The sequence below is a fragment of the Capsicum annuum genome, chromosome 8 (assembly GCF_002878395.1).
Source record: "Capsicum annuum cultivar UCD-10X-F1 chromosome 8, UCD10Xv1.1, whole genome shotgun sequence".
NCBI classification, from domain to species: domain Eukaryota; kingdom Viridiplantae; phylum Streptophyta; class Magnoliopsida; order Solanales; family Solanaceae; genus Capsicum; species Capsicum annuum.
Genome location: NC_061118.1, coordinates 156,355,204 through 156,371,864, shown reverse-complemented (window position 1 = coordinate 156,371,864; position 16,661 = coordinate 156,355,204). Strand labels below are relative to the sequence as shown.

Sequence of the window (16,661 nt, the reverse complement as noted above, 5' to 3'; positions counted from 1 at the left end):
ATAAGGTAACTTTATTCGTTCTACTTCTAATGTATTTATGAATCACACATCAACTAAAATTTTCATAAAGTTAGGAGTATTTCCATAAATTTATAACAAATATGAAATTACTAAATATAATAAAAAAAAGTGAAAAGATAATTTTGTCTAAAACGAAAACTTTTAATGAAGGGCAAAAAGTTCAAATCACTTTTTTAAGGGTCTTCACACTTTTAATATATTAATTTAATATATAGAAATATATATATATATATATATATATATATATATATTATAGATTATAGATAGATATAGATATAGATTACAAATTATAGATTATAGATATAGACATAGATTATAGATATAGATTTATATATAACATAATTTTTTTATAAAATATTACTACACAATATTTGAGTATGAATGTTATAGAGGGATAACTTTATAAAGAATGTACCGTTATATATTGTTGTTCTAGAGAAATAAAATATGATATAAAAATTGATTATAGAGAAAATCAAGTGATTATACTGAAATGTCATTATAAAGATGTCTAGATATATATACTGAATTCTGATTCGTTTTATATATCGTTAACTTATTCAATTTTTTCATAATCGGATTTTAGATTATGCGGGGTGGTGCGTATTTTAGGCTATGTGGGTGTGGTGCGGGTGTGGGGTGGATTGGAATAGTTTTTTTTTTTTTTAAGTAGTGGGAGGGAGGAGGCGGGTTACGGATATAGGCGAGTTTAAATTTAAAAACAAAACTAAAATTTAGTATTATTTTTGTGAATCTACCTAAAATTATATATATTCTCTACTTCAAATTTTATCATACTTAAAATGACATACAGAACACTATAAATAAATAATTTCATAACTTTTTCTTTTCAAATCAATAAAATAATTTTATAACTCAAAATATCAAATAAAAGTTTAAAGGTTTTTGCTTACTAAATCACTTTGCCGTGCATAACTCATTTAATTTATCTATATCAAGGACTTGAAAATATTGTGGTTTTCAGTGGAGTTATAAATTTTTCAAAAAATAAAAAAATAAAAATGCTGGGCGGTGCGATGCGGGTATGCGCGGGTATGAGTGCGAGGTGGATTTATGTGGTTTTAAAGGTGCTGCAGTGCGGTTTTTAAACTCGCGGATTAGAAAAAATCCGTACCGCACCACCCTATTGCCACCCTTAAAACTAGCTTTTACATTAAAAATGTTCATAATACTGAGATAATGTAATAACAAAGAAATGACTAAAAAAGCTAAAACACATGATCAATCTATTAACAATAGTACTATTCACCTTCTTAGGTGGATAGCATACTTCACCAAATTGAATTAATTCGATAGACTGATTATGATGTTTAAGCTGTTGTCATTTTTAGTTTTAAGCTATTTTTTGACAAAAGAAATTCACGAAAAAGGTATCGAAGAGAGAGAAACAATGGAGGAATTAGTGATGAAAAAAATCTAACGGAAGTGTAAATTTTCGTTAGTATAAACGCCGTTTATTTATATAAAAATATACAAAGATCAAATTTAATGTGTTTTTGGATAGTTAAAAAATTAAAACTGATAAGTTTATATTTAAGTAACTACTTTAAACTGATAAGGGACCATTTATGCCCTTTTCTTCTGGGTCCAGAGTTAGGGTTTTAATACGTGGTTCACCCTCTTCTTTTTTTTTAATAACACAGCGGGTTATTGGCTGATCCGTATTTGACCCGTTATCTGACCGCTTTGGTTTTGGGATGTGGACAGCACTACTACTACTATATATACTAGTTGCCTTGCCAATTGCTCCATACTTCAAAGTCTGCAGCCGACTTTGGACCAAGGTAAAATAATCGCCTCTAACTTTGTTGTTAAAACTTCCAAGTTGTATTAAATCGTTCATGATTCTTCTGATAGTTATATGGTATTCAACTAATTTGGTTTATTAAGAGACAATTAGGCTGATTATTAGGGTGAATTGAACTTGATTTCTTACTTGGAACCTTAAAATCTTACTTGGAACCTTGATTTGCTTTTTCGCTGTTATTCACAACTTCATATTGAATAAAGTAGTAGGGTTGCGATGTGAACGCAAGTGTATTTGAGGCATAACCATACCTAAATTTCAAGTGATGGAACTTCATATAACTATATCTGGACTATGATTTTTTTTTGTATTAGGTAATGGTGCTGATTTGAGCAGGTTAACGTGTTTGATAGTATGCCGTTTGCAAATTCTTGATTCAGTCATTTGTTATTTGTGTTTGTATTGTATAACTATAGCACCTGTTTTGTGGAAATCACTGCTTTACGTCATCCACATGCTTGATGTTGTTGCTATGATAATGAACAGAGCAAGCGCAAGTGTTCCGAGTTCAATTTAACAAAACTTAATATCAAATGTCAAGAGACTTTATTGTTAGGCGTTGTAATTGGGGATGTGCTTGTGTATAAGGTGCTTAATTGGATCTGCTCGTAAATATTTCAAATATTGGGATTAGGTTAACAAAAATTGCAAAAAAGGGTGTTCTACTCTGATTCCTGTAATGAAGTGTATCTGTTGGGTCTTTTCTTAGTGGCTTTAGGAAAAGAATTCTTAGATAGGTCGCGGAAAGGACTCGAGAAGGAAAACAACCATTATTAAATGCTCTTTATACACTTTCTAGTGGTTGTTTTCGATAGCAAATTAAATTCTGTGCCAGCTGTTTCTTTGGTATTATATATATTTACTACTTTCTAATTTGAAAATGTATGTTATGCATACGATTTACTGCATGTACGTTGATCTCCTGTCATGTATTTTATCACTGGGAACACTTATGTTTGTTATCACTAATCAGCACTTCGGAAGATTCTCCAATGGCAGAGGGAGAAGTCGTCACTGTTAAAGATGTTGTCCACAAGTTGCAACTTTGTCTTCTTGAAGGCATTAAAGATGAGAACCAACTCATTGCTGTTGGGTCTTTGTTGTCTCGGAGTGACTATCAGGATGTAGTAACTGAACGATCAATAGCAAACATGTGTGGTTATCCTCTTTGCGACAACCCTCTACCTTCTGAAAGGCCTCGGAAAGGACACTACAGAATATCATTGAAGGAGCATAAAGTTTATGATCTTCATGAAACTTACATGTACTGTTCAACAAATTGTGCTGTCAATAGTGGAGCATTTGCTGGTAGCTTGCAAGATGAGAGAAGCTCTACGCTGAATCCAGCAAAGCTTAATGAAGTCCTGAATCTATTTAAGGTTTTGCATTTGCGTTCCACAGAGGATGTGAAAAAAAATGGAGATCTAGTATCTTCCAATTTGAAGATTCAGGAAAAAGTGGATGTTAAGGGTGGTGAAGTTTCCTTGGAAGAGTGGATGGGTCCATCTAATGCAATTGAAGGCTATGTTCCACAGAGAGATCGAAGTGTGAATCCAGCACTGTTGAAAAACGTTAACAGAGGTATGAGAATTTCAATGACCTAAAACAGATATCTGTAGTTGATAGGGGAAAGGTTCTCTAGCTTATGTTTGCTGGAGTCACTTCATTGGAAATTTTAGAATATAAGAGACTTCATATTCTAGCTAATCAAAATTTATGTCTTTGTTGATCATGACAAATACTTGTAACTTGGCAGGATCCAAGAAGAATAAGCATGCCGAACTCCAAAATGAGGTACTTAATGAGATTGACTTTTCCAGCACTATAATAACACAAGATGAGTATAGCATTTCAAAGTTTGCAGCTCCTGTAAATAATGTCTCGAGTGAAAAGTTCAAAGAACCCCAAACGAAGACTAGGTACAAAGTTAAGGATGATGATGTTTCTATATTGGGTAAGCAAGTTGATGCCTTGCAGTTGCATTCTGCAGAAGAAACAGAAAAAACAGATAAGAATGATAGTTGTTTTAAGGTGGATAAATTTAATTCTGGAGAAGTGTCTTCTGGTCCTTCCCGACATGATGTTACGAACAAATGTGTTGAGGTTCTAAATATGTCGGATGCCGAAGGAAAATATGCATTAGATGGTGCACGTGATAAGCAATTGCTCAAATCTTCTCTGAAATCCTCAAATTCCAAGAAAATGGCTCGGTCAGTAACTTGGGCTGATGAAAATATAGATGATGGCACTGGCAAGAAAACAGAGAGCTCGTCCAAAATATCAGAATATGAAAACCAAGCTTGTGGGGAATCAGGCTCAATAGACATGGAAGAGGATAATGCTTCATATCGATTTGGATCTGCAGAAGCCTGTGCAGAAGCACTAACCCTAGCGGCAGAGGCTGTTGCCTCAGGTTCTGATGTCTCTGATGCCGGTATGACAATTTCATTGACCCTCCTTATTAGGAGATTTTGTAAGTCATACACTCTTGGCATCTAATTGCTTTTGAGTTCTGTTGCATGTGATATTTAGTGTCCAAAGCCGGGATTATAATATTGCCACCTCCACAAGAAGTGGATGAAGCAATACATCAGAAGAACGATGAGATGCTTGATGTTGAACCAACTCCTTTAAAATGGCCAAGAAAACCAGGGATGCCAAATTTTGATGTTTTTGAATCAGAGAACTCTTGGTATGATCGTCCACCTGAGGGGTTTAATATGACTGTAAGTTGCTCATCAAACCTTTTACACTCTTGAAACTTGCTATCACTATTTAATATTCTTGTTCATTCTTTATATCTGCCCCCGTACCACTTTCCTTTTTCCTTGTTTAACCTTTCTGGTGTGTTGTGGGTTTGATTTTCTTCAGCTGTCACCTTTTGCTACAATGTTTGATTCCCTCTTCACATGGATATCGTCGTCTTCCTTGGCATTTATATATGGGCACGATGAAAGCAATAGTGAGGAGTATTTGTCGATCAATGGAAGAGAATATCCTCACAAGATTGTGCTATCTGATGGCCGGTCAACTGAGATCAAACAGACTCTTGCTGTCTGTCTTGCTCGAGCACTGCCGGGATTGGTTGCTGACCTTAGGCTGCCTGTACCAGTATCAACTTTAGAGCAAGGAATGGTATGATTACAGTTTAAGATATTACCTTCCCCAATCCCACATAAATGTGGAAGTTGTCAAGTCAATGTTGTCAAAAGACTTTTAAGGGGTTGTTTGGGGGGGGGGGGGGTTTATAAAGAGAAAATGTATGCTTTAGTCTTGTGTACTACTAGTACTTTGTTTGGTACATTTTTTTAGCCTATGTATAACTAATACAAGCATTAGTTATACACCTATTGTCTATTGAGGTATGTATTGCTAATACCTCAAAATCCATGGTATTAGTAATGCAATGGATTCTAATGCATGCATTAGTATGATTAAAGACACCATTGCCCCTTAAAACCTTTTCCACTTCCTTTCAACCGTATTTGTGGAGTGTATTTTTGTAAACAAATGCCCTTTTTTTTTTAAAAAAAAAAGTATGCAATGCATATTATTTTTAAAACACTAAACCAAACACGGCATAAGAAAACTCTCAGCATAACTAATTCTAGCATTACTAATGCAAGCATTATTAATACCCTATATTTTGCACTATTCTTATACACCCTACCAAATGATCCCTAAGTGTATCTTTAGTGCAGTTAGGAATCACTTTTCATTTCGTTTGTTTTGGCTTTGTATTTGGAAGCAGTTTCAATCTCATGGTTTTGTTTTACTTTAGTTCCCAGTAGGGAGACTTTCATATTCCATTATGTGTTGCCTGTACCGCGCATTGCATCAAGTTGCAGAATACAAGATGTTTGTAAGGATTGTCTGGAGTACCTGAAAGTACAAATTTTAAGTTCTCTCTTTTTCACTCAACCACATACACATCGGCATTATGTGATGGGGGTTGGCTGCTGCAACTGATGGGATGGCATTTTGTTTCTACAAAAAAATTAGTGGAAAAGTTGGCTACGACTCTTGAAGTTGCTGAATAAGCTTGTGTGATTTATTATTCTCATTGGCGCCACTTTACTTTTAAATGAGGTTTGATGTGCATTTTCAAAAGCTAGAAGAGGTTCTCTGATGTGCTTAGGGGGTTATCTACTGACACTTTACTATTGGTCTATTGGCTGTGGATGGCGTAGTTAGGTAGACCAGGATATTTGTGGTTTAAGGATATCATTGCATGTCATGACTAATGCAGTTATCACCATCTGTGGGGATGACTCTTCTTCATTGGACATGTGCAGGTTCTCTTGTTAGATACAATGTCTTTTGTGGATCCACTCCCTGCATTTCGAATGAAGCAGTGGCAACTTATTGCACTTCTGTTTCTTGATGCTCTTTCTGTATGTAGGATACCCACACTGACTCCATATATGACAGCACGAAGGACTTCGCTTCCGAAGGTAGAATTTTGGGATCATAAGCTTCTATATTCTCATGTCCTGTTTCATATGTAGTATATTGTTTTGATCGGTAATGTGTTGGTTCCCAATTTTCCAATAGCTGTATTTTGGTTCCTCTCATGCGATTTTTCTCCTTTATCTTACTCTTAATATTTGTTCTTAGGAGTCCCCCACTCACCCCTGAGTTCTTTTGTGCTCCATGCCTCAAGTTCCACCCAGTCTCACTGGTAGATCAACTTTCTTCATTTTTATCTCCGTTAAGCAAACTATGTCTGAACTCTATCTTCTCAATCAAAGATTAACCATCTTTCCCTTGTCGTTTAGCACCCTAATATTCCAGCAAATGCATTTCAAATTCATTTATCACCAATCAAAATCCTCCTTCCCCTGTTTCTTTCCCCATTTTTGGGTTCTCCTTTAAATCCAATTCCAAATTCTAAGGCTTTCAATTCCCTCACATCTTTCCAGGAGATGTGTTGCACACAGAAGAAGGTTACTTCTTGGGCCTTCCCGCTTCAATTGTATCATTTTCTTGTTATGTGAACTCTTTGGCCTATAGTATCAGCAAAAGTCGTCTCATCTTTCTGCAGCAAATTTTCTGTCCTAGTATCCCATATCATCATTTTTCACAAGCAAGCTCCATAATTCTTGATTCGGCAGTAACTTCATCTTGCATCTTAATGGAGCTTAGCTAGTGGCGGAGCCTGGATATTCACGAAGGGGGTTCATAAGTTAATATACGAACTAATCAAAGGGGGTTCAACATCTAATATATATACATAAAAAATAATTTAACCATGCATATATAGCATAATTTTTCACCGAAGGGGGTTCGAATGAACCCCCTCGGCAAAGGGTAGATCCGCCGCTGAGCTTAGCCCCTACCTATCTTTTGAAGAATTGGAAACTGCCTGGTGGGACTCTACTTCGAATCTGAAAGGGTCGTAAGAAGATAGGTCTCCAGAACCTAAAAAATTAAAAGAGTTGTGGTTTATTAAACATGGGTCCAAGAATTTGTGCCTGAAAACAAGTTTCCCTTTCTGCTTCATCAAAAAAAAAAAAAATTCCCTTTCTGGTACGCTGATAACTTCCATAAATGTCTCTTTTCCATTTTGCAACTGTTTTGTGGATTGATATACTTGTTAAGCTCAATAGCTCGTAGTTGACGTGCTTTTGCTGGAATTTTCATGAGGCATATGACAACTCCTGAGGCTTGGTTGAATGCATAGCTTTACTGAGCAAACTGTCCAAAAGTTTCAATGCCACTTTGTATTGTATTGTTTACCAATCTTCCACAGATTTTCTAGCAAGCATGCAGTTAGTAATTATACCTAACGTGGTCTGAAATGTTTTTGTTCAAAATCAAGAGAACCTGATTCCGTTTTTACCCTTCCGCAGATTAACAAGAATGCAGTATAAGTAGTTATACTTGAGCGTACATGGTTGGCATATGTTTTTGTTTGGAAGTCGAGTACTACAACAACAACAACATACCCCGTGTATTCCCACATAGTGGGGTTTGGGGAGGGTAGAGTGTACGCTGACCATACCACTACCTCAGGTGAAGTAGAGAAGAGAGGCTGTTTCCGATAGACCCCCGACTTAGGACCGATAACAGTATAGCAATCACAAAACATAGATGCGTAAGACTTGTACAGTATGCAAAATAAACTAACACCGCTATCCACAAAATAATACTACAGCCACAAGATAATACTAAAAACTATCTGTCTGAAATTATAGACATCACTCAACACCACGAAAAGACTAGTACAGTATGCAAAATAAACTAACACCGCTATCCACAAAATAATACTACAGCCACAAGATAATACTAAAAACTATCTGTCTGAAATCATAGACATCACTCAACACCACGAACAAGAAACTTCAAACACAAATAAGGAACGCTCCCCTACCGTTACCGACACACTCCCACCCACTAACTCTCTACCCTAATCCTGTCCTCCACACCTTCCTATCAAGGATCATGTCCTCCGTAAGTTGTAACTGCTCCATATCACGCCTAATCACCTCCCTCCAATATTTCTTCGGCCTACCTCTACCCTGCCTAAAATCATCTATAGCAAGTGTCTCACACCTCCACACTGGAGCATCAGAGCCCCTCCTCATCACCTGCCCGAACCAACGTAACCGCACTTCTCGCATCTTGTCCTCCACCGAAGCCACCCCCACCTTCTCCCCCATCTTGTTTGGAAGTCGAGTGAACCAACAGATTATGTGTCTAGATTCATTGAAGTAAGATTACTGAATATTTCAAAATATCCCCCCTGGTACTGTAGAATTTTTTTTACATAATATTTGATGGAGCGTTTACTTACCTTGTTAGGATTGAAAATGACCACTTATCATGTTGGGACATAAGATAAAATTCATTTATTTAAAGGGATTTTTTGGTACATTATTGCACCGGAGTACTTCCTTTCTATCTTTTTCTAGTTTCTAGCATAAGATGTTACTAATTTCTTAGACTACACCGGTTGGATTGAGATTTCCTTTTTCCCCTCTTTGTGAAACAGGTGCTTGATAATGCTCAGATAAGCACAGAGGAATATGAGATCATGAAAGATTTAATCATTCCACTAGGTCGAGTGCCTCGGTTCTCAATGCAAAGTGGAGGCTAGTTTTACATAACATGGTTGTTGCGGACCAGCTCCTATAAACTTACATGGTAGAAAGAGGTTGTGAGAATAGACTGGAAAATGTGCATGTACCGTCAAATTATATATGTTTGTCGTAACTTCTCTTCATATATGATTATCTTGTAGAAATGCTATGTTATCAAGACATTGATGATAAGTGAAAAGGGTGAAGCAAGCATTTATCTGTTTCTCTCTGCCTTCTTTATATGACAACTATCATTCGTGGGAGAGTACATTGTATTTTTCTTTTAGGTATGGCATTTTACTTTTTAACTTAAAGATTTGTAGTAATTTATGAAGTTTTTATATGCACAAATTTTATCATGCAAAATAAAGAAATTGATGTCCGAAGTTATATTGGATATTTTTAATGAACAAGTAGTCATCGTAGAGAATTACTGTATCAGATTACAACCCCTCTGGTTATTGAATGGCTAGTTCTGTTGTTAGCTGAACTACTTTATGTGCTTAAATGAGTTATTTCTGTGTAACAGGGACTGCATAGAGCTATTGTTTAGTGCAATTTACAGCAAGTTGAGGTGATGTTTGCCTTCTTACCACAAGCTCCGTAGCTTCAGTTTGTGTTTTTTTTTTCCTTTTTCAGTTTATGTCCTAATTTGTGGCTTGTCTTGCTAAAGGAATGTATCTTAACTACCTATATTTAAATAAAATAGTGCTCCCTTGGATATGAATTTTGATCATTGTGCTCTACTCAATTCCCTACTTTTTCGCGTACAGATAGTTCAGTAATGATTAAGGATCAACAATAATAAAACTTTATCTAGTTTGGGATCTAGAGGGGGTAATCTATGGATGTATTTGATAAATTTTAGCAAATATCAAGATGCATTCTTTTCTTTGTATCTAGAAATTTGGTTTGTTTGATTTTGTTTGGTTAGCACTATTTCAAAATCGCTTTACCATTTTAAGAGTATGCAGTGGTAGTGCCACGTGGAGAAGCGAGATCCAGCCAGCCCATCTGTCCTTTCCCCTCATTTATTATAGGCAGCCTTCGAATAATGGTGACAATTGAATAAGCCATCCCTGTGACTTTGTAAGCAGTTCCTTTTGGTTATAGTCTCATCCTACTTTTTATTATTTCAGTTAGAGGCCATAAATATTGGACAAGAAGTCACTTTTTATGCTTTTGACAAATGACAGCCCTTAAAGCATCGCCTAGAAAATCAGGATTTAACATTTGGAGGGTAAAAAGAAGTTTGGTATTGGTAGGGAGAAAAGGTTTGTCTTTCCCTAGTTGGTGAAAACCGGTCATGTCTACGTCACGAACCAGATGACTAGTTTAACCGAGACTCGAGTCCTACCTGCAATATGAACACGGATTTGGTCAGAAACTCTGGTGGTATCCTATTGTGGGAGATTTATTACAACTGAATCCCTAAGTTAGACCTTACAAAAGCCATTTGTGAAGTGGTCATTTTTGCTTCCAACCATGAGGTGTAGTCGTTTTCGTTCCCAACCATGTAGCATATGCTCGTTAGTTATATTTCCTTGACCCAAGCCCTATGTGAAGAATTTGATATGGATTCTCCAGTAGCTTTTGCATATCTTTAACTTTTGTACGTTAAACAAGCGTCTATTATTAGTGTGGGACTGTCAAGTTGCATTATCATCCAGGTAATCCCAGAAGACAGGTTTACGTTCTTTTGTTTTGGTTTCTGGTAGATTGTTTTGGCAAAACCAACTTATTTTATTTGCGTCGTTAATATCAGATGTTGCACAAATACCTGTTTTGTTGCTTCCTGTGTTGTCACCACCCTAATAAGTTTGTTCTCGAATGATCTTGATGAATCAGAAGCTGGTCGAGTGGCTTTTTTTCGGGTTGTTTCTATAGTTCTAGTATAATCCTGGTGATGAGATGAGTGGTGTATTGCAGATGTTAGGTTCACTCTCCCTTGCGTCAGCAACCCAAATATGTGCCGTTTCACTTGCTGGCAGCGACACATCGTAAGTCTAATCTGATGTGAATGTTGAGGCTCCACACTCCACATACCACCATGATATCAAGGAAAGGATGGATCTGAAGGCTTAACTTTTTATCTTGAGAATGGGATAATGTTGTCATATCTCCCTCCCTAGCTTCAACAATCTTCCTTGTCATCCATAGGCTTGCTTTGGTAAAGGCATAGTCTGCATTTGATGATCTTTCATATAGTAAGTGTGGATCCATTTGATCCACGGATAACATCGATCTCGTCTTGCTTATGTGGGAGATCCCAGAATGTCTTTGCAATAGCAACCCCATTCCACATTTTTAAGTTGATGTCTAAACCACCAGCAGATTTTGGAGATCATACCTTCCCCATGCAACTAGAGCTTTTTCGGTAAATAAAGCTCACTTCAGACCATACATAACTCCTACAATAAAAATTTTCTATGCATAGTCTTCACTACTTTACTAGGAGGCAATACAAACAATGGTGACCGATATGATTGAATGTCAAAGACCACTATTTGAACTAGTTGTAATCTTCATGTGTAAGACAATATTTTGACTGTCCATGAAGACAATCTTGTCAATGAGGGCTGCCACTGAATCAGTGACAGTTTACTAAATGCTAATGGAAATGCCTAAATATTTGAATGAAAGTCCCTGCGAATAAGCCGAGCTGTTGTATGATTGTTTCTTTCTCTATATGTTGCACTCCTCCAAAATAAACTTTGAATTTCAAAATATTAGGAAATGAAAGTTAAGGTAATAGATTTTACTTGTGAGAGATGATCGGCGAAATAATTATTCGACCACTTTAAAGTTAACAGTAAGGTATACGGTTTGATTTTCCTAGCACTAAATTAAATTGATGATTTAATTATAATTAATTAGTCAATGTGTATGAGAAGTATATGTCGTGCATTTATATGAATGTATGAATTTCAGCTTGAATAATTATTTTTTTTTTGTACATGGAGCCAGTTTTTACCCCTATGTCTCTATAAATTTCAGCCTGAACAATTATCTTTTTGTACATGTAGCCAGTTTTTACCCCCTATGTTCGAATAAATTTCAGCCTGAATAATTTTTATTTTTTTTTGTACATGTAGCCAGTTTTTACCCCTAAGTATAAATTTCAGCCTGAATGATTATTTTTTGTACATGTTGCCGGCTTTTACCCCCATACCCTTTATGTGAATCTTAAAGGGAAAAAAAAGGTTGAATTGGGTAATGGCATGACAAAGTGGACCAGTTGACATTATCTATAATTGTTTATCATTTTAATGATGTACAAATTTTGACTGTGTAATCATTTCTTTGAATGTGGATAATTCAGACAAGCCAGCTAAGTATTGTTGTTTTGGTTATAACATAAAGTACTGGTACTATATATTATAATCATGAAATAATTTAGACAAGTTAGCTACTTTTAATAATACACATGGAGATTGGAGACCAATTTGTTACTTATTCTCAGTCCACATTATGATCTGTCACACTCTTACTGTTACTCTGTTTAATAATAAATTGTCCTTTTATCATTCATTATTCATTAGTCAGTCAACTAGTAATACAGTTTCATTATTGGAGTACGTTGTTTAACCGTATCAAAGGGTTACCTTAGAAATATCCCTATGCTTGGAGCGGAAACAATTTTTTTTTCTTGAAATTATGATATTTCTCGACATTTTTTTTATCGAAATAACGTCTATTTCACAAAAATAAAAATAATGTTTTATGTATACCTTATTCTTTACATATTTTACTTATGGAATTTATACCAAATTTGTTAATGTTGTTGGAGAACTACGTTGTTGGTTTAAGATGAAATAGTAAATAAGTTTACTTTGGTTGGAAGTGTTGGTTTTAATTTAGCTACTCAGATTGACCCTATATGTTTTTTTATTTTCTGTAGGAAGTGGTGTGTCTCACAGATCACAGTAATCAAATTTCAAATTATATGACTAATAATGTGCCAAACATTATTAAGATATTTGATAACTTTTGAGTTGATATTGAGTATTTTTAATGTTTCTTAAATTAACATATTTTCCGTGCTTAACTTTGTAAAATAGTAAAAAGAAATATATTCTATCAATGTGATATGCTTATTTGTTCACCGCTTCATTCATAAAAGCGTGAGAGGAAATTTTTTCGATAACAAGTGCATTTGCAATCACTATTTTTTTTTTGGGGTTAAACAATCGCTATCTTTTGAATTACTCTAGATAAATTTTGTTTAGTGTAGTAGCCTGCAAATTAAACAGGAGATGTGAATTGTGTTTGACAAATTCCTTAAGATGAACTCGAGAAGGAGCACATATTGGGAGATCTCTGCTCAATCAATTCTGTCATGTAGCGTGTAAAAGAGTGTTATAAGCAATATTTGCATATTTGATAAATTAGTTAAATTAGGACCCCCCCCCGTACACACACACCCCTCCCTTACAAATTTATAACTTATAGGTATTTTTTTTTAATAATCGTGGCGTTCGAATCAACTTGTGTACACAGTCAGTTTACGTGTATCTTAATTAAATTCATGGGATATCTGCCACCTCCCAATGTTCAAATCAACTTGTGCGTACAGTCCGTTTACGCGCATTTCAATTAAATTCACGGGATATCTGTCACCTCCCACCAGCAATAGGTATCAAGTAACTCTATCTACCAAGGCTAGAACACATGAGAGAAGCCACTTAGTATTTGTCACTGTTGAAAATTGAACTTGAGACTAGGCCACATTTTTTGGATGCACTTGTACACACCGTTTGATATTTGATTTGATAATATTTTGCTAATTTCTCGTTAATTAAAAGCATTTCAGCTTAGTAACTTGTCCAAGTGGATGCAAACATTATATATTATTATTATAGAATTGAATTTCTAATATTCAATCTCATTACACCTCAAAACATACACGTTAATAAGACCCATCTACAATCGTAAGAGAGCTACACAAATTAGAGCAATACAGAAAAGTTGTATGAAATAAAAGAATCAAACTAAGTAGTTGTTTGGTCATAAAAAAAAATTTTATTTTTTTTTTCCAGAAAATTATCATTTTAGTGAAAAAAGGTGAAAACACGTTGTGTTTGGTCATGAATTTTCCAACTCCAATTCCAAAAAATTATTTGGAAAATTGAAAATCACTTTTTTCACTCATACTTCTCTTACAAAATTTCAAAAACAACTTTAATTTATATTTATGGCCAAATATAAATCCAACTCCAACTCCAACTCCAATTCTGGGAAAAAGTAATTTTCATGGCCAAACGTGGCCTTATGACAAGGGCGGACCTAAGTATATTTTCGGGGTGCTCCGACATCCAGTAAACTCGGCGCGGAATAGGTATAATTACATAGAAAATATACAAAAATAGGTATAAAACATATAAAAGCATCCACTAAAATAAAAGTTGGTTGAGTGCACTGACATCTAAGTTGATTCTTCACTGAAGGGACGTCCCGAGTTCAAACCTCGTTGAGGTGATTTTTTTTTTCAGCCTTTTAATTTTTTAAGCAGCCACTATCCTTAAATCCTGGGTTCGCCACTGCTTTATGATCCAAAACAAGTACACAAACAAGTCTTTTCAATGAAAATGTGAAATATTTTCTTTCGCACAAAGTCACATTTGAAAAATGTTTTTTTTTTTTTTTCAGAATAAATAAAAGATTCATTTATTTTCTTGAAAAATATTTTATTCCGTGCAAAACGCACCTTTGCTTTAGTGCATTTTAGAGATGAACACATTCATCGTTTAAATATGTTAGAAGAAAAAAAGACTAGAGCAAATGACACTTACTAAATATGTTAGATGAATTTTGAGAGTTTGTATTTATTATCCATACATAAGCCACAAGTGTTTGTTAAATACAAGCAAATGGAAAATTGAACATCAGAATTGACCTTCACTGTTGTAAGTAATTGTGCCTTTTAACAGTTTTGAAATCAGTTTTAAGAAGGATCAAAATCATCCACAAAGTTTAATGAAAAATTAGTATTGATCAGTTGAATAACACAAAGACTAAAACTAGAATATAGAATTAACACAGGGAAGAAGAGTATCATAAAAGACTAAGCCACATTCATTAATTGTTCATAAATGAAGTTGTTAGTTAGGTAGTCTTCATAAATTTAGTGTGTAGGACCAAATTATAGCAATCTTAGTAAAGACTCTCTCAGTTTTTCCTTTTAAATAAGTGCATGTTTTAGATTTTGACACACCTCTTAATAAACTACTTAATTTTTTTAAAAATAAAATGTACTCCTTTAGTTCATTTTTACTTATTTACTTTTCTATTTTAATTGTCCAATAATACTTGTCGAATTAATAAAATCAATGAATAAACTATCTATTTCTACCCATTTTATCCTTACTATTAAATGTTATTCAACACTCAATGAATTTTTTAAGACATAAAATTTATTATATTCAAAGGGTGATTTAGTAAAACTACCCGTATCATCTACCGCTTCTTGATTTTTATGTCAATGAAAAGTGGATAAGTAAAGATAGACTGAGGAAGTAATTTTACCAAGTAAAGTCCTTAAGTTTTTCTAAGGTGATATTGATTAATTTAAGATGAAGAGTTAGACCTCAGAAAAATTATGATTAAAAATATTCTTAAAAATTTAAACATACATATATTTAAAAATAAAATTAAAAGATAAAACATGCAACTAATTTAGAAACTAAAGGGGAGTAGTAAATTACTAATTAGTAGTACTACTACTACAACCATTAGTTTTGAGAGCAAAAGATGTTGGGAAATGAATTAAAGCCTATTTTTCTCACCAATTACTAAAAGGTCAACAAAGTGATTAAAAGTGGTGACTTTCTCGAAAGTTTTACTTAATTCAATGAACACATCACAATAAATGAGAATGATTAACTTAATCAAAGCTACTATTTAGTACTCCTATGTATCTGTATAAATATCACTGGAACTCTTGTCATAAATTTGTAAGAATATGTAAACAATTGTGTAAAATCTTAGATTAGAAAATCAGAAAAAAGAGAGACCGGTAAGAGGAAAAGAAAAAAAGAAAGAATACAATAATAGGGACATGTGGTATCTATTAAAAGCTAAATCATGCATATATTAAATTTTATATAAAAAGTAGTACTATTTTTTTCTTATTGTGCATTACGATTACAAATAGGGGTGTTCATGGTTTGATTTTTAACCAAATTGAATCGCGATTCAAATCAAATCGATTAAAAAAAATCGATATTTGATTAGATTTGATTTTAAATTTTTAAAAAATCGATATTAATTTGGATTGGTTTGATTTTACTCTAAAGTAACCAAACCGAATCGATATATATATATATTATAATTATTTATGTATTATTCATAAATACAATATAAATATTTGTTACATTTTATAGTTTAATCATGATTTAACTTTAGTCGTAACACATTAAGTCATTTCTTCATCTAGTTGATAGTACCTTATGAGATTCCAGGTGAATTTCGCCCTTTCAATGACAAATGATGCTAATTGTGAAAATAATATCTTGTTGTATATTGAAATTTATAGCCGAGATTCATTTGACTATAGACAATCATTAATTTTAATTTTCTTTTTTAACCTTGTTGAGCAAGAAATTTATGTGTTCACCTTTTGGAGGGTTTATCATATCATTCTGTTAAATGTAGTTTTAAAATATTTTTTTAGAAGCATTCATATGGTGTTGTTCATAACTTTGCCGAAGTATAACACTCAGTTGATATCT

General features: G+C 34.1%; 1 protein-coding gene across 3 annotated transcripts; it reads left to right on the top strand.

The window, feature by feature from the left end:
- Positions 1-1,628: 1,628 nt before the first annotated feature.
- On the top strand, positions 1,629-9,658 carry LOC107871181 (putative RNA polymerase II subunit B1 CTD phosphatase RPAP2 homolog). Of its 3 annotated transcripts, none has more exons than XM_047394779.1 (9): positions 1,629-1,826; positions 2,823-3,430; positions 3,606-4,283; positions 4,382-4,575; positions 4,721-4,984; positions 6,145-6,303; positions 8,844-8,995; positions 9,093-9,218; positions 9,461-9,658. In XM_047394779.1, exons 2-7 carry the CDS (start codon positions 2,842-2,844, stop codon positions 8,946-8,948), a joined length of 1,989 nt encoding a protein of 662 aa, XP_047250735.1. In that variant the 5' UTR covers positions 1,629-1,826; positions 2,823-2,841; the 3' UTR covers positions 8,949-8,995; positions 9,093-9,218; positions 9,461-9,658. The 3 variants fall into 3 exon arrangements, with proteins under 3 accessions (XP_047250735.1, XP_016573503.2, XP_016573505.2); XM_016718019.2 differs by having other exon boundaries at positions 1,632-1,826; positions 8,844-9,005; XM_016718017.2 differs by having other exon boundaries at positions 1,631-1,826; positions 8,844-9,218.
- Positions 9,659-16,661: the final 7,003 nt, after the last annotated feature.

What these genes read in the sequence shown, in the direction of transcription:
- LOC107871181 (XM_047394779.1), top strand. Translation starts at nt 2,842, where the DNA reads ATGGCAGAGGGAGAAGTCGTCACTGTTAAAGATGTTGTCCACAAGTTG. An exon ending in CAACTTTAGAGCAAGGAATG is followed by an intron (nt 4,985 to 6,144) that starts GTATGATTACAG and finishes GGACATGTGCAG; the next exon opens with GTTCTCTTGTTAGATACAAT. An exon ending in GAAGGACTTCGCTTCCGAAG is followed by an intron (nt 6,304 to 8,843) that starts GTAGAATTTTGG and finishes TTTGTGAAACAG; the next exon opens with GTGCTTGATAATGCTCAGAT.